Here is a 25,701-nt window from a genome sequence, read left to right on the forward strand (position 1 = left end):
CTGCTAATAGCCTTTTAGCAGCTAATCCGCTAATCCCTTAAGCCTTTAATAGCCGCTAATAGCCGCTAGTAGCCGCTAAACCGCTAATAGCGCTAATCCGCTAATAGGGTTGCTTCACAAGACGAAAAAACCGCTAGACGAAGAGACTCGCGGAACGGATTAATTTCGTCTTGCGAGGCACCACTGTATTTGGCCACAGTAGCTCAGTGTGTGGAGCAGGTACAAAAGTTCCCACGTTCCCAAACAGTGGTGGTGTTGTGGTTAAGAGTGTTGGACCAGGTTCTGGGTTCGAATCTTCACTTGGCCATAATATAGAACTGCAAAGTCTGAAGGGGCCATGAGGATCATAGAGTCCAACTCCCTGCAGTACAGGAATCTTTTGCCCAACGTGGGGCTTGAATCCACAACCCTCAGATTGAGAGTCTCATGCTATACCAGTGAATCTCTCAAGGTGACCTTGCGCCTGTCGCTAACTCTCAGCTTTACTTACATCACAGGGTTGTGGTGGGGATTAAATGAGTGGGGTGGGGGTACCATGTAAGAAACCTTGAGCTCCTTTAAGCACTTGGGGTGCTAATTGGCTGTCCTTTGTGGCAATCATGGAGCCACTTCCCCTCCTCAGCTTGAAGCTATGTTTCGAGTAAAAAAATACCGTATTTTTCGCTCTATAAGACGCACCAGACCACAAGACGCACCTAGTTTTTGGAGAAGGAAGACAAGAAAAAATATATTCTGAATCTCAGAAGCCAGAACAGCAAGAGGGATCGCTGCACAGTGAAAGCAGCAGTCCCTCTTGCTGTTCTGGCTTCTGAGATAGCTGCACAGCCTGCATTCGCTCCATAAGACGCATACACATTTCCCCTTACTTTTTAGGAGGGAAAAAGTGAGTCTTATAGAGCAAAAAATACAGTAAATAAATCGGGAAGCTGCCTTGTAAAGAGTCAAACTTCCAGTCCAACTATCTCTGTATTGGGTAAAGTGAATGGCAGCAGCTCTCCTGGGTTTCAAGAAAGAAACATCTCTAGCCTTAACTTACCTAGAGATACTGGGGATTTAATTTACCGTATTTTTCGCCCCATAGGACGCACTTTCTCCCTTCCAAAAATGACGGGAAAATGTGTGTGCGTCCTATGGGGTGAATGCAGGCTTTCGCTGAAGCCTGGAGAGCGAGAGGCAACGGTGCGCACCGACCCCTCTCTCTCTCCAGGCTTCAGGAAGCTATCCACAAGCCTTGCAAGCCCGGTGGGAGTTCCCGCGGGCTCACAAGGTTTGCGGGCAGCAGCCTGCAGCCCGAAGCACAGGGCGCCCTCCGGAGGGCTCCCCGTGCTTCGGGCGGGTGTGTGCAAGGCTTGGGGCGGTAGCCGCGGCTGGGGGGGGGGAATATATTTTTTTTATTCATTCCCCCCCCCCCAAAAAAAACGAGGTGCGTCCTACGGGCCGGTGTGCCCTATAGGACGAAAAATACGGTATTTATTTATTTATTCCATTTATTGCGTGTGGAGGGGGCGGAATACATAATAAATTATTATTATTGTTTAGGGAAGTTTTTAATGTCTGAGGCTGTATTGTTTTTAATATAAGGTTGGAAGCCGCCCAGAGTGGCTGGGGAAACCCTGCCAGATAGGTAAAGGTAAAGGTACCCCTGCCCGTACGGGCCAGTCGTGTCCGACTCTAGGGTTGTGCGCCCATCTCACTTAAGAGGCCGGGGGCCAGCGCTGTCCGGAGACACTTCCGGGTCACGTGGCCAGCGTGACAAGCTGCATCTGGTGAGCCAGTGCAGCACACGGAATGCCGTTTACCTTCCCGCTGGTAAGCAGTCCCTATTTATCTACTTGCACTTAAGGGTGCTTTCGAACTGCTAGGTTGGCAGGCGCTGGGACCGAGCAACAGGAGCGCACCCCGCCGCGGGGATTCGAACCGCCGACCTGACGATCGGCAAGTCCTAGGCGCTGAGGTTTTACCCACAGCGCCACCCACGTCCCTGGAAACCCTGCCAGACAGGCGGGGGATAAATAATAAATTATTATTATTATTATAAATCACCCATGTGGTGGAAGCGATGCTTTGTCCAAACCTGGAGTAAAGGTTTGTCTCCCCACCAAGAACAAACCTTGGTTACAGGCTCATGATTTCTCTGGAAGGGAGACAAACCATAAGCCCAGGTTGAGACAGAATGCTAAGACAAACCATGGATTAGCTTCGCAGCAGCTGAAAGGGCTAAAGCAGGCAGAGTTTATACTCCATGCATCAGCGCACTGTGAATTCACATTTAGGCTTGACTGTGGTTTCAAGTGAGGTCCGGCATAAATGAATTAACAGAGTTCAGGTTCTCGTGGAAAACAACTAAGTGCCAAATATTTTTTAAAGACAAAAAACTTTCTGCGATTGCATGAAATATCAGCGGCTATGTTTGCTAGCGTCAGATGAGTAAAAAAAAAACAAAAATGGCCCAGAAAAGTAACACGTACACTTAAAATTCTTAGTGATGAAACTATTGTCTTCATGCCTATCAGACAAGGCTTCTGAATCTATTCCTGATTGTATGAAACACTGAAGTTTTAGGGTGGTTTAAAAAGAAAGAAAGAAAAGAAAACAAGGAAAGGGAAAGGAGGAAAGGGAAGAGGAAAGAGATAAGCAAAGAACTAAGAGGACTGCAGCCAGCTCCAAAGACAACAGAGAGAAAATTGACACGCACACCAAAAAAGACTCCGAAAATGGAGAACAGATACCCTAACAAATTCTAAGCATGTCAAGCTTTTAATAAGCAATGTCTTCAGCTGCAGAAACTGCTAACTGCATATTACAAGGGAGGTTGTGAGCGCCAAGCTACACATTACGTGGGCAATTGATGAGCAGATCTTCTGTTTCAGGATGGGGTGGGGGATTTAACTTTACAGCAGCTGTGGAAGGCTCCCAAATCTTATCAGAGCAGCAGTACTGGGTGAGGGAGTATTAAACCCTTCCACACTAGTTCCATCTATTTTTCCGATCTAAATTACCCCTCCTGAAGCTGTTGTTAAGTCCCGCAGGAGAGGAGAACCAGCCCAATCCCCCCGCAGGGCTAACAAGATCTTAAGGGCATACAATTTTGGCGGAGGAAGTGCAGAGGGGAGATGTTTAGACACCCGCTTTCCCGGCACCCGGTCTCCAATCAAACTGGCAAGCTCCTTCAGCAGCGTTGCATCAAAACCAGCAATGTTCGTTTTATTTATTTAAAAGCATTCTTATCACTCTCTTCAGTAGAAAAGACTCTTAAAAGCTGCTTACAGAGAAATAAGAAATAACAATTAAGCCCATGTCCTTGGGCTTATGATCTGTAAGACATGGCACAGAAAGAAAGGGCGATGGGGAGGGAAGAGGAAAGCAATGGAGCTCAGGCATCAACTCTCAAAGTTCTTGTCGTCATCAGCTGGGAATGGAAACGGTTCAGGGAGGTGGAGTTTGGAGTCAAAAGGAGCTAATCTCTCAGCAGAGCCAATGGAGTGGCCCTGCTTCTCATTTCTGCCTGTGTCACAGCCTAGTGGGGCTGCAAATTTCACAAGATAATATCACAATATGATAAAAGCAGGGGTATATCTGTTGCCATCTGCATGTTTCCATCGGGAGGAGCATAGAAAGAGGACAATGTCCTTCAGTTTGTTAAGTCGTTTTAAGTCGTTTACACTCAACTCTTCTCTTGTATATTATTTACTACAAAGCTCAATGACTAAGCTCTTTAGCGGCGAAATGTCTGAACGATCTCCAAGCACTGGACCACTGGTATATCACAAATGGAATCATTATTACTGTGTTGTTCAAGATAAAATCTATTTTGGAAAGAGAAGAAATGAGCGCAGAACCACTGATGTACCACATGCAAACTGTTTATTTACTGTGTTTGCAATTGTTTAAGATAAAACCTATTTGGGAAAGAATTACTTTTGCCATTTTTATGGATGTTTATTGTTTGTTTACAGGTAGTAGCCTTGGTGATAATTATCTTCTGTCAATCGCAGCATATCACCACCCTGTCCACTGTTTTATTGCAGCCTAATGTTAATAGCAGCTACAAGGTGATGGTCGAGAAAGAGGCTGAACAATGGGTGTCACGTGTAAATGTATAGTTTGGCCATAAGAAACAAAACAAACAAGAACGGTATTTGTAAGGCTTTCCTGTTGTAATAAAAAAAATTAAGGTCTTATATATATAAAATAAATGTTCATAAATGTACCAACCAAGCACAAACATAGATATGTGGACCACATGTCTGGAGCAGCAAAGGAAGACCGTCCTGAAACCATTTTGACTCCCAAACTGACCAAATGTTTTCTCTGCAAGGAGGGAGGGGGTGAGGGAACCTTCCCATTGTCTCAGGAATTGGGTAATCTCCATCTCAAAGGAATGGCCAGACTACCGGGAAAGGCAATCAGATAAGGCATTATCAGATAACCTGGCAGGCAGGAAAAACAACGTTCAAATTTCTGTTGTAGACCGCCTTTTCTGTGATGTAGCTATGATGTTGGTGAGGGGTGGTCTTGTGTTACACCCCTTCTGTGATGTATGTATGATGTATGGAGGGGTGGTCTTGAGCTCCAGGGCAGGGAGTTTAAAATGTCTATATAAGGGCAAGCACCCCTTTTTTCTGGGTCCTCCTCCGTCCTCCTGCGTGTGAGGGGAGCACCCTGTTGCAATAGCTTTAATAAAGATCAGGCTTACTAGCTGCTTTGCTTCTCAATATTCTCTGGTTGGCCTCTGTTATTTTCTCCTACGGATCGGGAACCCACTTAAGGACTCTATATGGGCTCTTGGATACCCCATAAGGGAAGAAGGGCACATTTTGTTTACACTGTCTGGAGACAAATCCTTCTTGCCCAAGCTGACCAATTGTGAATCTCGGGCCTGATTTGAACGCGATGCTGGATCAGCAAGAAAAACCTACCGTATTTTTTGCTCTATAAGACTCACTTTTTCCCTCCTAAAAAGTAAGGGGAAATGTGTGTGCGTCTTATGGAGCGAATGCAGGCTGCGCAGCTATCCCAGAAGCCAGAACAGCAAGAGGGATTGCTGCTTTCACTGCGCAGCGATCCCTCTTGCTGTTCTGGCTTCTGAGATTCAGAATATTTTTTTTCTTGTTTTCCTCCTCCAAAAACTAGGTGCGTCTTGTGGTCTGGTGCGTCTTATAGAGCGAAAAATACGGTACCTATGCGACACTGTATATGCCCAGCATCTTATTAAACTCGTGTTGCCTTCCCTGCAGAAATGGGAGTCAGCACACATTTCAGGGATTCATAGCCCAAGAAGGCTCTAAGCTTATGCGCCAACACTGCACATAGATCAGCTAAGGACTCAGCATAGCTTGGATCCCCACCTTTCAGCAAAGGCGTTTCCGAAGCAGGTTGCAAAGTGACAAAATTAAACATGGGGAAACATTGCAACGGAGAAGCCACCAGGCTTTCTTTTAAAAGCAGCGGAGTAAGCGGCTTTTGCAATGGAGCACCAGGTGTGTGCAATTGCACTTAAGTTATTCCTCCCTGCCTGACTCCCATTAAAGAAACCCGAAACTCCATTCGTCATGCAACGAGTGCTTAATTAAAGAAGCAGCTAATATACCAACAGCAACTCATTTGCCGAGTGCGGGTCCTTGTGCAGTCAAAAGGACACAATCTGTACATAAGAAACAGGCTTGGAGAAACCCTAAGTTTTGTAGAGGAGCAAAAAAATGAGGGGGCTGAAATAGACCAATGAGAACTGAACAAGCTCCGTGGAACGGAACGCTGATGAGGAATCAATAAAACCGGGGTATGGCAGAATGGAGCGTCCTGATGAGGGTGTGGCTGGTTGGTGGCCTGACCAGGAGAACCATGCTGCAAAAATTTGTTGCAGATCCCTAAGGCTCAGAACAAAAACACACTGTGAGATTCTTGTTCCACATCATGCTTCCCTGCTTAGCTACATGAGAGCGAATCTGCACCTACTTTTCTCTTTTTTAAAAAAGTATTTTTTACTGAAAATTTTCGACATAAAATACAGTAAGAATCAAACCAGTCTACAGAACAATAATGTTATTTTAAAAAGGATATAAAAGCAAAAGAAAAGAGAGAGAGAGAGGAACGCATAAGGCCCTTATCATATTTATATCTTATATAGTCATACCTTGGAAGTTGAACGCCTTGCGAGACTAACGTTTTGGCTCCCAAACGTTGCAACCCAGAAGTGAATGTTTCGGTTTGTGAACGTTCTTTGGAACCCGAACGTCCATCACAGCTTCCAATTGGCTGCACGAGCTTCCTGCAGCCAATCGGAAGCAGTGCCTTGGTTCCTGAATGTTCCTGGAACGGATTCCGTTCAACTTCCGAGGTACAACTGTATATCCTGTCATTCATTCACATACAAAGAGACAGACCCTCCTGTCTCCCACCTTGGAGCTACTTCTTCCGGGATTCAACTATGCAGCTGCAAACAGAACGTTTTAAGTGTGTTCTAAGTGCATTATACAAATGTGATGCTAGATGGCGCTGGTGTGCTAATGGAAAATGCCATATATGCTTTTTTAAAAAAAAAAATTAAAGCATTTTCACAGCGTCTTTTAAAGCCCTAAACGGCCTTGGTCTAGTATACCTGAAGGAGCGTCTCCACCCACATCAGTTCTGCCCAGACACTGAGCTCTAGCGCCAAGGGCCTTTTGGTGGTTCCTTCACTGCAAGATGCCAAGTTACAGGGAACCAGGCAGAGGGCCTTCTCGGTAGTGGCACCCGCCCTGTGGAATGCCCTCCCAGCAGATGTCAAAGAGAAGAACTACCAGATTTTTAGAAGACACCTGAAGGCAGCCCTGTTTAGGGAAGCTTTTAATGTTTAACAGATTACTGTATTTTAATACTTTGTTGGAAGCCGCCCAGAGTGGCTGGGGAAACCCAGCCAGATGGGCGGGGTATAAATATAATAATAATAATAATAATAATAATAATAATAATAATAATAATGTGTAGATTCAGCCCCAGTCTCTCGCCGCACCTACCTTTCTCGACCGCAGAGACGCCCATGGAAGACTGGGCAAGGTCTGCCTTCTTCTCCCACCTGCCCTCATCCGCATGGTAGACTTCGACCGAGGCCAGTGGGCTCTGCGTGGCGTCCACCCCTCCGATCACCAGCACGTCCTTGCCAAGCATCACCGCCGCAGCCCCTGCCCGCGGGGTGGCCATAGGAGGCAGCGCCGTCCACTTGCGCGAAACAATATCCAACATCTCCACCGTGTCCAGGGGCTGGCCCTGCTGGCTGCAGCCCCCCACCACAAAGAGGCGCCCATCTTGGAAGGTTGGGCTGCAGTAGACCCGGCAAGTTGGCATGGGCGGGAAAGCCTCCCAGAAGAAGGATTTGGCACTGGCGGCTTCCATGTCGCCCAACAGCCTGGCATCTCAGGAGGCAGACATGGCGACGGCCCCTGCGCTGGCTCGGTGTCTCCGTGGGGCAGCCCCCCAGAGACCTATAGGGATTGGCCTGAGGCGGTTGGTAGGCCTTCCTTCCTGCGCCGCTGAAACTCCGCATCCACAAGGCATTAGTAGACTGGGAGGCAAATATGGCCGCAAGGAGAGGCCAAGGACTCCTGAGGGAGAAGGCAAGGAACGCCGTGATGCCCGAGGGATGCTGTCTCCAGTGGGGAGGGAACCATTCCTAACCGGAACTGCGAGGGTTTTTCGGCAAGAGATGCCTCACGTTCAGGCCTGAAACGCTGGAGGCAGCCACTAAATGTCTAACACACACAAGCCAGTCTTTGGAAATACGGCTCTCTCGGCAAGTTGTCTTCTGGATCTGTTTGTCTTGTCAGGTCTTGTGCAGATGATGAGTCCTAATACGGCTTCCAAGGGGCAGAGAGAGAAAGAAAGAGAGCATTAAGGAAGGAGAGGTACAAGATTACCGGCGACTACCATGGAAGCCATTTTGAGGAATCTATCTACAGACAAAACAGGCATGGTGAAATCTCCCAAAGGGTTGCCCGCAAGGCTTCAAGTTGCCCTTCACATTTGGGCAGAAATCCCAAATCTGGCAGCTGCTAAAGTCTCCAGCTTCCCTGGGCCTTCGGATTAATTTACACATTCCCCAGAACCAGCTCAGCGCATCCCGTATAAACCGAGGCACAGTTTGCAAGCTCCATCTGCCATGTGAAGACCTTCCCTACAAGGCCACACAGCCGCTTCACTGCTGCGGTCTCATGAGAAGCACGGCTGACCCCAAAAAGCTGAGGCCCACCTCACAAATCAAAATAACCAGGGTACCCAAGGCCAGAAAAGTGATTTTGGCACCTGAGGCAAAACAAATCCCATTAATTTCCTCCCCCCCCCCCCCCGCCAGTAAAAACTCAAAAATGAATAAAACAAAAAACGAAGGATTTGTTGTTTTTTTAGAACACCCACAGCCAGTGCCCTGAGATGGCTGCCTCACTCCGCCAAAGGATAAGGCCGATCCTGCCTTAACCGCCCCTTTCTCCCTCATTTTGTACACACTACCAAAAGCAGTTAATAGTTAATTGGGGAATGATTCTCCCCATCCCTAAAAACACCTGAGGTGTGAGCATGCCAACCTACGTTTTATAAGGGCAGAATCAAGAGTTACTGTTTATTTGCTTATTTATTCCTTTACGAGTCGCTTCCTTTGAATCACCTAAAAGTGATTTCACAATACCAGAGAGAGAGAAAGAGAAGTTCCTTTTATATTTGTTAATGGTTTACATTTTTAATGTGTAATTGTGTGATATATGCAGTCTTACACATGCCTCCTTTTTGCCTCTTCAGCCCCAGGATCACATAGGGCAGGCATGTCCGAAGTCTGTTTCAGGGGCCTAATTTGGCCCCTGTGGCAGTATATGTCCTGGGGTAAAATCCTAAAAGAAGCTCAACAACTTTAGGGTAAAATTCAATCCTAAAAAAGCTCAACAATGTTCACTTCATCAAATCTGGCACTCTTTTGGCATCCCTGAATAGGGCAATAGAAACAAAAAAAACCCAACATTTGCTGCTTACACACCAAGCATTTAAAGCACATGGCTTCCCCCCAGAGAATGTGCTCTAACTGCATGGTGTGTACGCAGCCCAAGTTGGGGCTGGGACTGGGAAGCCGGTTTACAGTGGTACCTCGGGTTACATACGCTTCAGGTTACAGACTCCGCTAACCCAGAAATAGTACCTCGGGTTAAGAACTTTGTTGTGTTTTTTTTTAAATAATATTTATTAAACATTTAGAAGTTACACAAAAAAGAAAAAAGAAAAGAAAAAAGAAAAAAGGAGAAACAAAATTACATAATAAAAAAGCAAAAACAAAAGCACAATACATCAAAACGCAAAAAAAACACAAAAACAATTAAAAACACCTCCAATCTTTATCCTTATCTTTCATTAACTTATTTCCTCGACCTCCTCACACCTCCCATCTTTGTATTCCAGTTATTAATTAAATCAGCAAATCCTTTCCGTCTTTCACTGATTTCTGTCATTTAGTTTATTTTAACCTTATCTTACCATCAAAATCTTAAAATTTATTTATACTTAATTCCCTATCATATTTCTACTAAAGTCATGTAATTTCATTCCACCATTTCCTAACATTCATTAATTATACAATATTTCCTCGGGTTAAGAACTTTGCTTCAGGATGAGAACAGAAATTGTGCTCCGGCGGCAGCAGGAGGCCTCACTAGCTAAAGTGGTGCTTCAGGTTAAGTACGGACCTCCGGAACGCATTAAGTACTTAACCCGAGGTACCACTGTATTCCTATTCTGCAAAGTCCCCCTGTGACTGTAGTGACAGTGGCAGAATTAGCTCGGCCTACTGCCCTCCGAGAACAAGAGCAACTTCCGGCGCCCTGGGGTCAAGGCCACCTGGCGCCAGGATAGCTGTGGTCAAACAAATCACAGGCGCCCCAAGAAGACGCAACAGGGGCCTGTCAGGTACATTCACACTCTGGTGCAAAGACAGCCCACACCGGAGAGAGGCAGACTTAAGTGAATGTGAAAGGTCCCTGCTGGGATGGAGACAGCTTCAAAACACATTTAACTGCAAAAAAAAGAAAGGAAAGGGAAAAAATGACAACAGCGAGGAGGGTCACCAGAGGATAGGAGAAGCTGGATGTGGCAAAGGCAGCTGCGGGAGTTGGAAGGACAGTTCAGGAAACAGCCTCCACCCCCTCCCCAGAATCACATCCACTCCAGTTGCCATAGTCTGGGAAAGTGAAATACAGTGGTACCTCGGGTTAAGTACCTAATTCGTTCCGGAGGTCTGTTCTTAACCTGAAACTGTTCTTAACCTGAAGCACCACTTTAGCTAATGGGGCCTCCCACTGCTGCTGCTGCGCCGCCACTGCACGATTTCTGTTCTCATCCTGAAGCAAAGTTCTTAACCTGAAGCACTATTTCTGGGTTAGTGGAGTCTGTAACCTGAAGTGTATGTAACCCAAGGTACCACTGTAACAGCAACCTGGTAATTAAAGGTTTGCCAACAAAGAGCTCCCTCTGTAGGTTACCACCGTGTATGACCACAGCTTCAGTCACAGTCCTCACCTAGAGCTCCTCCAGGATATTTGTTTTTTAGGGGGGTTTTCCTAAGTGTATCCTACATCGTATCATTGACGCAATAATAGTGGTGGATTTATCCTGGACCATCTGCTTTCTCGAGACGCTTCCCCAATGTTGCTGTCTTATTGTCACGGAGCTGTCCGGCCACGTATGTCCAGAGTGAGGAATTACACCAGCAGCCAAAATTGTGGAAACCTTTTGGGGGAAGTGTATTTCCAAGGTTTGATGGCGCATAACACCTCATAAACACTCATGCTCACTGGCTACATTCAAATGAAGGAAAGCGACTGCTACTGTCAACCTAAGCAAATTGTGCTTCCTTTTTCTAACGTTCGATAGAATACAGATAATTGAACCAGCATTGTCGCATTACATTCTTCATTAAATTATCATTCCACCGATCTACAATTTTTTGGTATTACTCCAAAAGAAAGTGGTGTTACGAGCCATCAAACCTCAGAAATACACTTTTCCCAAAAAGGTTTCCACAATTTGGGCCACTACAGTGGTTCCTCGCAAGACGAAATTAATTCGTTCTGTGAGTTTTTTCATCTTGTGATTTTTTCGTCTTGCGAAGCACGGTTTCCCATAGGAAATGCATTGACAGTTTCCCATAGGAATGCATTGACGGTTTTAAGAAAAGGGCGCAAGACATTTTCGTCTTGCGAAGCAAGCCCATAGGGAAATTCGTCTTGCGAAGCAATTCAAAAAACAAAAAACTCTTTTGTCTTGCGAGGCATTCGTCTTGCGAGGTACCACTGTATAGTGTAACTCGTTATTGTCCAAGGTCCTAAGGAGCACCCATCAGCCCTACACCTCTCAGCTTCTCTAGGCGTGAGCCCCAGGAGGCAGCTGCTGCAACAGAGAGACCCCTCCCCTGACCTCAGCTTACATATCTCCCCCCACCTGAGCTGCGCGCAAGCAAGCAAAGACTGTGTCCGTGTGCAACCTGCTTCTGCTCGACCCTCTTCAGTCCTCGCCTGATCCTGGGAGACGGTGGAGCAGGAGAGGTGGGGGCAGGAGGAGGTGGAGTGGCAGCGCTTCACACCAGGCTGACCTCTCCCTCCCTCCCTCCCTTATCGCCATCTGCAGAGGCGCTCTTTTGCTGCATTACAACAAACGCAGGGCAAAAGCACACCCACCGAGCATTTCTGCAGGATTTCAGTTACGGGACATGCACCGATTTGGAAAGGAAGCAGTACGATGAGCACAAATCGTTGTGGATGTCCGAAGGCCCCCCCCCCCAAGAGTCTATTTAGCCATCCCGACAACCAGCAAATGTGGCAGGTGCTTCTCAACAATCAGAGAGTAAAGGACCAATGGCCATAGGTAAGTGATGAAGGGCCCTTCCATTGTTCGTCCACATTCCCTTTTAAACTCTGCCAGCTAAATTCCCTTCCTTTCCTTAATAGTCCCTGAAGAAGAAGAAGAGGCAGAGAGAACGAAAGAGAGGGGTGCTTTCCCAGGCTGCACAGTGACAAGCAAATGTCCTGCATTGGAACCGGACTGGAAGGAAAGGAGGCAAGGGATTTTCCCCATCCCACTAGGAGGGGGAAACCTGAATATTCCTGCCCCGTGGACTGAAGTGAGAGGGACAACCCACTGCTACAGGAAAATTAAGGAAACACAATAGGGCTGTCTCCTAAGAACAACAATAACATTCCCACAAGGTGCACCATTGCATCTCAATGAGCTCATGCATTCTGAATGAAGCTGTGCGGAATGAGAGGGAACGTGTTTATGGGATGCATTTTAGGCGCTGCAAATGGCAGCTTCATAGTTACTACTCTCGCACCTGGTGGTGCAGAATAGATGCACACAGGGACAAAATCCGAGCAAAGCCCATGCATAAAGTATTTCCCTATGTACCTGTCCACACCTTAAAATCTCTGGTGGGGAAGGGCTCCCTCCCTGGTGTCCTGGTCAACCTAAGCCAGGTCAAGTGGCTACAGGAAAGAGGGCCTTCTTGGTGGAGGTGCCCCAGTTATGCTCTTCCCCACATGGTGTCTACGGTATTTTCCTTCCCAGAACTATGCAAAGACCTCCTTTTCGCTCCCCTCCCCCCAACTTGTGCTTTTTAGGGACCATTTTAAACCTCCTAACTGCTTCATGCCACTTTTATGATTTTGTGGCTTTGCATATTGTACAGTGGTACCTTGGGTTAAGTACTTAATTCGTTCCGGAGGTCGGTACTTAACCTGAAACTGTTCTTAACCCGAAGCACCACTTTAGCTAATGGGGCCTCCCGCTGCCACCGCAGCACAATTTCTGTTCTCATCCTGAAGCAAAGTTCTTAACCTGAAGCACTATTTCTGGGTTAGCAGAGTCTGTAACCTGAAGCGTATGTAACCTGAAGCATATGTAATCCGAGGTACCACTGTACGCATTTTTTATTTTCGCATGTTGGTTTTGATCTATGCTTTTTTGCAAACCACCTGGGAATATAGCTGAAGGACAACATAAAAATGCATATGTTAAGTAGAAGCGTAGAATCTTAAAGAGTTGGAAGGGACCCAAGGGTCATCTAGTCCAACCCCCTACGATGGCAGGAATCTCAGCAAAAGCATCCAGTACAGATAAATAACAATACAACAAACAATAGGCACTCTCCGTCCTGCTCTGTGGCCGGGCTTCTTCCCACACACGGCTCCCATATTTTACAGGCAGCTGCTGCCCCTGCCCGTTCCGCAGCAGTTGGATCTGCAGACGTCAGCAAGTGATTCTGCAAAAGCTTTGCTTGCTTATTTCTGCACAGGCCACAGGCCGGGTCAGCCACCAATCTTATTTGCACAGCTGCAGGGTCAAGCAACCTGGGTGCTTCCTCTGTCACGAGCTCCTCAGCTGAAGCCATCAGGGAGACCCGAGCGAAGCTGGCTTTGAAGGCAATTTGTCAGATCATTGTGAGATGAAGAAAGAGAGCAGAGAGGTGGCAGCAGCAGCTGGTGCCTTTGAGACTCTGGGAGTCTCAGGCCTGGTTCCCCATGCCACCACAGAGACCCCACCGCGCTCTGTGCCCCCACCTGGAGCTTTTAATTTGAGCGATAAATCTCCCCCTTTTAAATCTTGTCAACTACCAGGACTCTACAGCTCATTTATCTTCCTCCCCGCAAAAAATTAGGAGCTCTAGTAGCTTAATAGCCAAGAGCTGCATAATTCAGCAACCCAGGCATGAAATATTGATAGCCAGTCCCCAGATCAGAAATAGCTTTTGCCTCTGGGGGGTCTTCCAGGGCTCTTAAGGAGACGGAAGGGAAGGCACTTATTTTGCCATCTTCAGCACCCAAGGGAACTGGGCACATGCCGGCTCTTGAGAACTGTTGAGAAAGGGGGGAGTTTAATCAGCAGGCAACGCCATAATCGCATTGAACAAGAACTAGGTGCCCCCCAACATTGCCTGGCATTTGTTCCCAGGTGTACTGCAGCTGCAGCATCTCATTTGTGAGAAGCCACAGCTCAGCGGGCTAGAGAGTTATGCGGCAAAAGGGCCTGGAGTCAGATGCTAGAAAACTAGTTAAAGAAGCTTCTGCAAGCGCCTGTAAAAGATGAGGAAAGGAAAGCAATGCAACCACCCATAGAGCTAAACTGGGATTTAAACCTAGGATAGCAGGCTATTTCAATGGTGCATATTTATTTATAAAACTTTCTTATACCACCTCATATACTGCAGTTATGTTAAGGAGTGGTCATTAGGAGGTTTGGGGCTGGTAAGCGAGGGGTTAAATCCTGCTCAGTATGGCTCTACATGCTCCCCCCCCCCCCTGCTCGGAGTAGGCGCACATCGCCAAAGCCCAGTGCAAAAAAACCCGGTTTGAAAGCCCTTTTGCAAACAGCTCTATGCTGCTCTTTAAAGCCCTTTTGGAAACAGCTCTTGCGCTGCTCTTGAAACCTTTGGGTTTTGGAGGTTCAAAGAACAGCACAGGGCTATTTGAAAGCCCTTTTGCAAACAGTCCAATGATGCTTTCTGAGCCCCTGAAATCTGCAGGTTGAAATCGCAGCACCAAAGGCTTGCAAAAAGGGCTTCCAAGCAGCCTGTGATGTGCTTTGTAGTGCGGACAGTATGATGTCAGGTGATCGACAGATGGGCAGCCTCACCCGCTTGTCAAATTTGACCATCCGGGGGGTAGGACGATAAGGATCTGGGCCACTGGCCAGAAAAGGTTCCTTAATACTGCATAGTATGGGCCCCAAGTCTGACTTGGTGTAAGACAACTTTATCTATCAAGGGCTACCAGTCAAACACACCTTCCAAGTTCAGAAGCAATGTACCTCTGAACCATAGCTGTCAACCGTCCCTTATTTGGCGGGAAAGTCCCTTATCCCAGCACTGTGTCCCGCTGCTGTCCCTTATTGATGATGTCCCTTAAATTTCCCGGGTTTCAAAGGAAGCAGCTCCTCTCCCTCCCTCCCTGCCGGCCAGGGAGGAGGGAGGCTCCAACTGTGTTGCTTGGCTGCGTTGCTCACCCAATAAGGAGTCTAAGAACGACTGGGGGGTGGAGCTTGCATGCCTTGTGCCGATCAAATCAGCCGCGTTGCCTGGGGACTCGCCTTTGCTCAGCGCTTCCCAGCGGAGAGGTGATGGTGGTTTTCCTTGCTGCATCCCCTTTGCCGGGTTGCTGCGCTGTGGGAACCACCGCTTGAGGCTTTGTTTGGCTGCTGGCTGGGCTTTCTGCCTTTGGCTCAGAGGGCCTCAGAAGTCGAACATACCTGCGCCCTGAAAATCCCTTATTTTGGCTGCTGATCCCTTATTTTTGAGGCTGCTGGTCCCTTATTTTCAAATCTGTAAGTTGACAGCTATGCTCCGAACTGCAGTCACTGGGGAACAAAATTATATTACAAATAATTAAAACTACATTTCTGTCATGGGGGCTTTAGTTACATTCCAGCATTGCAGAGGGCTGGACTAGATCAGTGCTTCCCAGCCTTGGGTCTCCTGATGTTTCAGACGACAATTCCCATCATCCCTGACCACTGGTCTTGCTAGCTAGGGATAATGGGAGTTGTGAACCAAAAACAGCTGGAGACTCAAAGTTGGGAAACACTGGACTAGATGACCCTCAGGGTCCCTTCCAACTCTACAATTATTTGTAGGTGGTGAGAAACTTCTAAAGGATAAGTACTTACCTGGACAACGAATCTATCCTGGCTGTAAATGGTGTATACTTTGGACATCCCTGAGAAAGGCTGCTGTATGTAGAAACTATGTTACCCTGTTAAGAAAAGAAATATATAGCATTATTAAAGGTAAAGGGACCCCTGACCATTAGGTCCAGTCGTGGCCGACTCTGGGGTTGCGGCGCTCATCTCGCTTTATTGGACAAGGGAGCTGGCGTACAGCTTCCGGGTCATGTGGCCAGCATGACGAAGCCGCTTCTGGCGAACCAGAGCAGCGCACGGAAACTCCGTTTACCTTCCTGCTGGAGTGGTACCTATTTATCTACTTGCACTTTGATGTGCTAGGTTGGCAGGAGCAGGGGCCAAGCACCGGGAGCTCACCCCGTTGCAGGGATTCGAACCGCCAACCTTCTGATCGGCAAGTCCTAGGCTCTGTTGTTTAACCCACAGTGCCACCCGCGTCCCTTAAACATCATTTGGAAATGGATGTGCGTAAAGGCAGCCCTTGGGGGAAAGGGGAAAGCGACAACCCCTGATTTGCACAGACAAGCTCCCATTTCATCCATCCATCCTTTAGGAAGGGAGCTGGCTCAGCTACTTCTGACGTGAACTGAGGCACTCCAATATTCTAGCGGGCACTGAGGCCACAATAAATAAATCAATGCGTGGCTGTTTCCTACAGCAACAGTTCTCAAACTTTCTTTTCCCTGGGCCACACTTTCAGAATGAAAAATTTGCTCACGTCGCACCCAATGTTTTTATTGGTAAGAAATGCATCAGGAGAAAACGATTGCTAGCAGGGACTGGTTCTTAACACAGAACACGACAACTTTGTGAGACACCCAGAAAGTATAAAAAACAATGAGAACGTGGATGCTATCCAAAATTCTGCAAGTGAAAAAATTAATTTTAATACTGCGCTACGCTGAAAGGTGTGCACGTTCCTCTGGTTGCCCTTGAATTTATCCTGCCGCACTTGCCACCCTCTCCCGCCACACCCCTCGAGAACCCCTGCGTTGCACGCTTGAATATTTATCATCATGTACGCAGGCACTCTCGCTTCAGATCTGAGACTGCCTACCTTGCTGAAACACAGGGCAATACCGGCTTTGAGCACCATACTTCAAGAGCAGCCTCCGATCCTACCATCCAGACCTTTAGCTCATGCTGCTTCCTTGCTGGACAACAAAAGCCCACTCCCACGGACCCTGCCCACCCTACGCAGCTGTAGAGCAAGATTGCGGGGTTGGCGATGGAGCTGAACAGGGTGCAGCCATCTGAAGAAGGTGTCCGGCCACACTTTGCCTTGCTCTGATGCAGAGGCTTTTGACTGCATTGCCAGCACTGCTGACTCAGCAATCCCCAGCTCTGGCTACCCCTGCAGTTCAGTGCAAGCAGCCAAGAGTTTGCAATCTGTATCTTTAAAAAAAAAAGGAAGGAAGCTAAACCCCAGTGGCGCTCTCTCTCTCTCGCAAGACAGGACGTGCAGGCTGGCCGCGATAATTCTGCCGCTGGCACCTTAACCATCTCATCCCACAAAGGGAGACCAGAGGATTCAGCCTTAAGCAGGCAGAAAATTCCTTTTTTATTAACTTGAGCCAGATTAAGCCTCAGTTGATTTGAAGGATCACGCTCACTACAGGTAAAGGAAGGTGAGGGAGCCAAGCGTCAACATAACTCGAAAGGGAGAGGGAGGCCTATTTTCCCTATCCGCAGAAATTCCTACCCCCCTATGCAAACCAAGTCAGTGATAAGTGCATGATTTGCATATTAATGTCTGCTTCCGAGATATGGATTAGCGGATAATTTGGAATTGTAAAACAAGAGCTGGAAAAGCAAAAGGCGATAATAGAATGTGATGGGGAGCAGGAGAAGGGCACAGAGGAAGAGGTATAGGTGCAGATTAGCAGAACTGGGAGATAAAGGTATGGAATATTCACAGAATTGTAGAGTTGGGAGGGACCCCAGGGGTCATCTAGTCCAACCCCCTGCAAGGCAGGAATCCTGCCCAAAGTTGTCCGTGCGTCGGCTTGAACCACGAGTAGACCTAGAGGAACAAAAGAGAACTCCAAAGGGGACTGAAGCCCCTGACCGCTCTCAAAACCACTTCCTGCCTATCCCCCTTTGAGCCCATGCCAAATACTGATCCGAGTTACGTATCTCACACAAACATGAGGACTAGATGCTTGAGAGCAAAGATGCTCAAAACGCCACATTAAGCAAACAGGGGAGTCCGAGGGCACAGATTAATAGGGCACACACAATCCTAGCTGAGAGGGGAACAGATGTTTCAGCACCAGATCCGACAAGAACACCGTTCTGCGACATTCCTCCATGCTGAGCCGCTGAGTTGCCAAGCAAGGCAAGTGCTGAGCAGCGGCTGACCAGTCCCAAGGCTGGCAGGTCAAAGGTTGAGGGCACAGCAGTGCATTGCTGTGCTTTTCTGACAACATAATAACAATAATAATGAATTTTATTTATATCCCGCCCTCCCCAGCCGAAGTCGGGCTCAGGGTGGCTAACAACAATAAAATAAGACAACATTCTAAAACCATTTCATTGTAAAATTAATTCAAATCAAATTGATGGCAACCATTGGGCTAGAGTTCTGTGGAGATTGCCAAAGGAGGGAGTCAGGCTGTGCCCTGGCCAAAGGCCTGGAGGAACAGCTCTGTCTTGCAGGCCCTGCGGAAAGATGTCAAGTTTGTTGCTGCTATTGAGAGCGGCATCCACCCTGCTACTCAACTCAGTAGCCAGGGAAAGGAAGACAGTGTCTTTGTACCTCATAATGCTAAATGGATTTATAATAACCCACCCTTTTAACAGTATCCCATGGCATCTGAAGATGGCCTAGCTAGGGGACATGTACAGGCCATCTTTAGGGGCATCCATCTCCCTTAAAACACAGGAAAAAAAGAGACACATATGACGGAAAGAAGAGGAGCAGCAGCAGCAGCAAAACACCGACGGCATGCTCCCGATGAAACACATCGAACTCACCCGAGCAAAGGCTGGCACTGTAGCAAAGGCACTGGATTTTTAAACCAATGAAGAGTTAACAAAGGGGCACAGCCATCTGCCCTACAGTTCAAAAGAGGCCTCCACCCTGGGCAGCTTGCATGATGGAGACTCTGGTGGCAAGGGAAAACTATGCCGTTCTCCCAGGCTTTTGGAGTAAATTTGTAAGCATCCTTTGGTTCCCTTGTTCCCCTGCTCTTGTCTTCTTGCTTGTTTGTATTAGCCGAGTCGTTTCTAACGTATGTAATATTGTACTTTGTGCATTGTTGGAAACCGCTCTGGGATTGTGTTGGGAGAAGTAAACAAACAACAGAAGGAGGAAAATGCATTTGGGGGGGCGGGGGCGGGAGAAGGGATTCGCCATGATCAGGTATGTTAGGAACTAAGGATGCAAACAAGAACTAGAAAGGCAATTTGAACGCATTAATTAAAAGGGGGCAGGAGAAGTGTATCTGGTTAATTAGTGATGTTTGAGGGACAGGATCAAGAGAGGAGGAGGAGGAGGAGGAGGAGGAGGAGGAGAGCCTCTTCCTGAACAGGAATGTGACCTCTCAGTGTGCACATCTGCAATGGCATTGTCAAGGTGGGACTTGGGAGCAGATGTCCAGAGCCCCCCTCAGCCAGGGATGAGCCAATCTGTCCATTTTGGATGCTCTCGGTTTCTTCCCCTCCTCCATGATCTTGAGTTCATTTTGTCATTTAAAAAAAAGGATTCTTGTGAAAATTCATCTGCCTTTTAGTGCAAATTCCTCATAATATTACAAAGGTTGGCATGCCATTTTGTCCAATACACACATTTTTTTTGCAAACCAATTCCCCCTACTCTGACAGATTTTTGCTTTTACTAATATTTGCCCTGTTATGGCCACCTTTCTTTTGTCTACAGATTTCACTACGCACCCACTGGTTGCAGAACAGTGTTGCGAAATTCAGAGAAGGTCCGCAAATTGTTTTGGAAAGGGTGAAATTAGGTGGACAGAATCATTGAGTTGTAAGGGACCACGAGGGTCATCTAGTCCAATCTCCTGCGATGCGGGAATCTTTTGCCCAACACGGGGCTCGAACCCACAACCCTGAGATCAAGCACCTCATGCTCTACCAACTGAGCTATCCCAGCTTTGCGTTTTAAGGGTGGACTGAATCAAGTCTCCTACAATAGCAGAATAAGCAGCAGGGCCCCCAAATGCAGAAGAGCTGGCTTTCCTATGTTTTGAAGTAATACACATTTGCCATCAAAGCAGCTAGGATAGGACCGTTCAGTCCAGACTCTAAAAGTACCTCGCTCTGCGCACTGTGTCCATGTGGTCGGGGGTGGCGCGGGCACATGCTTCCTAATCTCCAGCTCTGCTTACTGCTTTGCGGTTCAGAAGCTCATTCACGAAAAGCACAGCACTCTAATCTTAAACCCCTTCCCTGGGAAATACATTCCACGGTGGAACATGTGGCAGTGAAACAGCAGGTTTTGCTTAGGATCTGGGTCTAGGAAGCCACTTTGAACAGAGAGCTGGGGATTGCTCTCTCCAATCGCCACCCCCTCTCCCATTTTCGGGTCAGACGCCAACAGGCTTGCAATTAAGACCTCAGCCAACTTGACAGCGACTGCAGGCAGCTGATAGGTCAGCCATCTGATCGACCAGCACTTAATTTGTAACAAGAAGCGCTGGGTTTCAACCCCTGCGGGGAAGACTGTATATATCCTTTCTCCTTGAAGCCTTTCCCTCAATCCTCAGATGCGCGGCAGAGAGATATTGCGCACGTGATCAAAGCAGGCATTCCTTTCCTTGCAATGCATCTTCCAAGGCTGGATGGCTCAGTTGGTGAGAGAACGGTGCTGGTAACGCGAATGTTGCAGGTTCGATCCCCACATGGGAAAGCTGCATATTCCTGCATTGAAGAAGGTTGTATTTCTTCAGGGCGCTTTCCAGCTCTGCGATTCTAAGACTCTAAGGCCAAACTCTGGCTCTGAAAACACACCGAAGGGCCAAACTAATCTCTGGGTCCAGGGCTGAGATGAAACCAGCCAGACCTGCCTTTGCTTCTTTCTATGTTCCTTTGTGGTGGTCCTTCTCCAACAGCATTTCCAGGCCACCTGCTGTTTATTTATCTTGATTGGTTTCCAGGGAGGTTAGACGATGCTGTGCCAAAACAAGGAACATCCTGCACTTTCCTTGTGCTTTTGTTAATGCAAAAAAGTCCGATCTTTTAGGGAAGCACGTTTGTTCCACAAGATTCTCCCCATCAAACTGAAATTGCACAACCACAATTTGCCGGTATGTGATGGAATCCCGCTGGAAAATGGTGACAGTCTGTGAGTCAGCAAAAACGATACTAGAAAAGTCTGGTACTAATCTTCTTCCGGTGACACGGCTGTGCCACACTGCTCCTTAATTCTCAACATATACTCTGTGACTCTCAAGCAGATAATAACACATGTCAGTGCTTGATGGTCTGTGATAGAGATGTCAGAGAATTCTGACGGAAGCGGGAGCAGAAATTGCCAGTGTCTGCTTATTTGCCCTGTGTCCGGAACGGAAACCGATCCAGCAAATGCAGTTGCTATTGGACGGTGTTGATGTTTTCGGTCTGCCAACCATACCTAATTAATCATCCCCATTTCCGCTGCGCTTCTGTTGCTCCGAAATTAATGGAACTGGCCCTGTTACAGGAGCCACGTAATACTCGTTCCGTAGTTGCAAGTAATCCATCATGGCATTACCTACACTTAGGAACTCCCCGCCTGGTGACCCCAGAAAGGCTTTGCTTAAAGCTTAAAACATTTCTGTTTAGGCAAGCATATCCAGACACGCAGATGCTGTCAAATTTTAATCTCTTTTGCTGTTGATTTAAATTATTTATTAATATTTTAAACTGGTTTTTTTATTGATAATTTTAATATTTCTTGTAAACCACTTGGAGTTTTTGCTGCAATCAAGGGGTATATACATTGTGTTAAATAAACGTAATGATAACGTAAGTAATTACATAAAATTCTGCTGCAACGGACAGCATGATGACTATCGTAGTTTTTCTCAGAAGCCGAAATGCAGTGGAATGGAAGCAGCACTATATGCAACAAATACAAGCTAGAATGGATATCCATGCCTTTTAAAATCCCTATTTTTCCCAAAGGGGTGGGCTTCTAACAGTGCAACGAGTAGCTATTTATATACTGCCTGGAGCCCCACTTCTTGCCCCAAGGAGCAGAGCTGAGGCTGTGTAAATTCCAAGACTTCATCGTTGGGTGGACTCAGAAGGCTGAACTGATACATGTTGTCCGCACTGCTTCTGATCACACTTCCCCAACCAAGATCACTGAATGGCTTAATGCACAGTGCTGTGTGAGGCTGAGGCCAATGAGAAGCTGCAACCATCTCCGCCCAGCCTGATGCATTCATTAATAATAATAATAATAATAATGTTTATATGCCGGCCATCTGACTTGCTTGCCCCAGCCAGGGTGGGCAGCTCCCAAGAAAAAAAGAATAAAAACACAACCCAATTGAGTAACCCAATTAGGTTACTCACTTCCAGAGTGCTGCTCTTTTGGGGGCAGGATTCAAACACACACCAGGAAATTCGGGTTGTACGACAACTACAGCTGATCAGGAGGTCTGGTTCAACAAACCCGCTTCTCCAAAAAGATAATACTTTTTGTCATAGTGAAGGGGAAATGCATGGAAAAGTGTGAGATGACATCTGCTTCAATGGTGGAAACAAATCAAGACGAACGCTCACATCAGCAGGTGTCTTGAGTGACCCTCGATGGGATCCACTCATTTCTTTCCCTTGCAGTCCTCTTCGAGGAGAAGAAGAAGAAGAAGAAGAAGAGTTTGGATTTGATATCCCGCTTTATCACTACCTGAAGGAGTCTCAAAGCGGCTAACAATCTCCTTTCCCTTCCTCCCCCACAACAAACACTCTGTGAGGTGAGTGGGGCTGAGAGATTTCAATGAAGTGTGACTGGCCCAAGGTCACCCAGAAGCTGCATGTGGAAGAGCGGGGAATCGAACCCGGTTCCCCAGATTACAAGACTACCACTCTTAACCACTACACCACACTCTCAAGAAGAGTCTCGTCTATTCAAACGAAGCACTGCAGAAGAACTGGGCTCAGCCAACGAGGCTTTAGGGCAGATATAAAGAAGTACTTGTCCACATGGCACACAGTTAAAACTACAGAACACGCTGTCTCCAATTCTGTGACAGCCAGTCACTTGGACGGCTTTAGAGAGATCAGACAGTATCATGGAGAAGAAAGTCACGATGGCAATATACGCTGTCTCCGGGATCAGAGTCCGTTTGTGTCTGGGTGCCCCTTGCTAGGGGGTGCAAAAGGAAAGGGGGGGGGCTTTGTACCGTGCTTGGTGGGCCAGTCCTCAAGGTGTCTGACTGGCGAGTGTAGGGATCCGGGTGCCAGACTAGGCAGCCGTTGCTCTGACTCAACAAGGCGCTTCGTAAGGGCGAGCGAGAGCAAGCTGTTAGGCTAACGGAAGAGAAGCTCTCCTCCCCAGGAGTTTCAGGGGGGGGAAGTCTGAAGGGGAAGCAGTATAGAAGTGATGGGCTTTAAAAATAAAGCATTGGAAGGCTTAAATAAGACAGAAAACTCCTGATATTTCGTGCACCGCTATTAAGCCAGCGTAAGAGAAACACCAACCAGTCCAGTATCCTGGTTAGCCAGCCACTGTGAGAAAAGCATGCTGGACTAGGTGCTGGGCCATTGGCCTGATCCTGCAAGCTCTTGTTATGTGCTGTTTGCACTGCGGCCAGCAAGATGCCTGTGGGAAGCCAGCAAGCAAGACTCGAGGGCTGCAGAACTCTGCTCACCTGCCATGCTCAGCAATTCAGAGGCAACCTCCAAGAGGGGAAGTAGAGTATGACCATCAGGACTAATGGTCACGGAACTGCAGTCCGGGTTGGCAAAGAGTTTAGCAAGACGTAAGGGCTGCAGGTGGGCAACAACATTTTAGATTGGTTAAGAAGGAAGCTCCTCCTGAGCTTTCATTTATTGTTAATATCATTTCTCACCTTCCAATCTTTTCCCTTCCAATCCCGTCTTCACAGTCCCCGGTGTATCAACCTGCCTGGCTGCAGTAGATCTTCCTTCCTTGCCAAAATATAGAGGCTCAAGCTACCTAACAGCACGGAAGAATTGGCGACAGAGCACTCTGCACGTGCTCAGGGACACGGCCGGCACGGCGCTGAATACAAGCCTCCTAAGCCCAACTCAGTTCTCAGCGCTACCCGCACATCTCCCCAGGGGGCAGGACAGAAGGAAAAGTAGACTAGGGGGCGCCACACCGGGAAAGAACTGCGCCGCGTCGGTTGTTGGCAGGCGGCGGCTGATCTCCGGCTCGCCTCGCAGCTTTACTCGACGGCGCGGAGACTTCGCAGCCCCGGGCGGCTGAAGGAAGGGCTGGGCCGGCTCCGGGGCGTGCGCCGCCGCCGCAGCCAGCCTCCAGCTCCCCCAAAACACACCCAATGGCCGCAGAAGGAGGCGCGCTGCGCCAAGCTCCTGCTCCTGCGCCCCGTCGCCTCGCTCCGGGCGCGCTTGGGGACGCGCAGCCTTCCCGGGCTCCCTGCGGCCTCTCTCGGCTCGCCCAGGAAAAACTTTGCAGAGCGGCGAGGAGGAGGAGGAGTCGCCCCCTTCCCCACTCACTCACCCGGCCACCGCAGGGCTCCTGGACGCCACAGTCCGGCGATCGGAGTTCTCCACCCGACGGCCCCGGGCAGCACCGCGCGCCGCGCTCACCTCCCGGGACTGCGCGGTCCAAACTCTGCAGGCGCTGGGGTGTTGTTGGAGGGGAGGGGATCGCGCCTTCCTCGCGCCTTCTTCTCCCCGCTCGCGGCTCCCCTGCTCCGATCCAGCTTCTCCCCTCTCGGCGAGCTCCTCTATACCGCGCAGGGGGAGGAAGGAAGGGGGAGAGGTGGGCGGCGGGCAGGAGGGGTGGGACGCGGCCGCCGCCGCCGCCGCCACACACGCCGCGCGCTCTCTGCCTTAACTCTTCCTCCGCCGGGCGCAGCAGCGCGCTCGGGACAGGCGCTGGGCAGCGGCGCCCGGAGCCCCGGGAAGGCGGGGAGCGCGCGGCGCCGAGCTGGCCGAAAGCCCCTCCGCCTCGAAATGCGACGGCCTCTCCTCTCCCGGATTCTCTCCTTCCTTCCTTCCCTCCTTCCTTCCTTCCCTACCCCGCACCCACCCATCATCCCGTTCTGTTTAGTGGGAATTTTAACATTTCCATTTTCTGAACGGTTAAAAAAAATCCTATATGGAACAATTACATAAACGGAGCGGGGTGGTGTGTTTTGGTGGGTTTTTTTCTGAGAAGCGGAGAAAACCCAAGGAAAGACGCTGCTGGAACAAAACAACAGCATCTCTTTTCCTGAAGGCCGGTGCAATCCCTCACCCACCCCAAAGACCCAGAGATGGCGGAGCCCATGAAGAAACATACCTCTCCCCCCCCCCTTTTTTTAAAAAACATAGGAAGCTGGCTTTGTCCACCGAACTCCATATTGTCTGCACTGACTGGCAGCAGCTCTCCAGGGGTTCTGGCAGGGGGCATTCCCAGCCCTGCTGGAGATGCGGGGGGGTTCAGCCTGGAACCTCCTGCCTGGAAAGCAGATGCTCTACTGCTGTGCTCACTCATCAGCCAGAACTGAAGGAACAGGAGGGCTGCTGGCCTTCGCTTTTTATAACCTCTGTTTCAGGTCCTTGTGGCATAGCAGGGCTGGACTGGGACGTGGATGCAGGAACTGCACTGCAGGGCGTTGGACTTAGATGAAGCTCCAGGTGCCTTCCAGCTCTACAGTTCTATGGGATCCTGTGCCACTAGGTCTAGATCTCCATTCATCAAAGCTAAAAGCAGCAAACGCCATCTAAAGAGACTGTGAGACTCTCCTTTCACACACAGTGGAGGGACGATGCCACATCTGCAACACAGGCAGCCTTGCATTTAGGCACTTGCCTGTAGCTCTAGGTGTCAAGGCATGCTGGCGAGATGCTCCTTTCCTCCTCTGCCTTTTAGCATAGAAACCA

The 25,701-nt window shown here is 48.5% G+C and overlaps 1 protein-coding gene across 8 annotated transcripts in view; it reads right to left on the bottom strand.

Moving 5' to 3' along the window:
* Positions 1 to 24,701, bottom strand: part of KLHDC8B (kelch domain containing 8B) — a 43,184-nt gene extending 18,483 nt beyond the window's left edge. The window contains exons 1-4 of one of the 8 annotated variants that reach the window (XM_083426454.1): positions 22,731 to 22,982; positions 22,408 to 22,468; positions 15,664 to 15,749; positions 6,996 to 7,823 (exon numbers count right to left, since the gene is read on the bottom strand). In XM_083426454.1, coding sequence (XP_083282580.1) covers positions 6,996 to 7,371 — 376 coding nt within the window. In that variant the 5' untranslated portion in view covers positions 7,372 to 7,823; positions 15,664 to 15,749; positions 22,408 to 22,468; positions 22,731 to 22,982. Of the gene's footprint in view, positions 1 to 6,995; positions 7,833 to 15,663; positions 15,750 to 16,735; positions 16,757 to 22,407; positions 22,469 to 22,730; positions 22,983 to 23,752; positions 24,273 to 24,331 lie in introns of those variants that run through there. The other 7 variants (XM_083426457.1, XM_083426452.1, XM_083426453.1 and 4 more) reach the window with 7 other exon arrangements.
* Between the last annotated feature and the right edge of the window lie 1,000 nt (positions 24,702 to 25,701).

The sequence above is a fragment of the Podarcis tiliguerta genome (assembly GCF_965153285.1).
Source record: "Podarcis tiliguerta genome assembly, chromosome: 2".
NCBI lineage: Eukaryota > Metazoa > Chordata > Lepidosauria > Squamata > Lacertidae > Podarcis > Podarcis tiliguerta.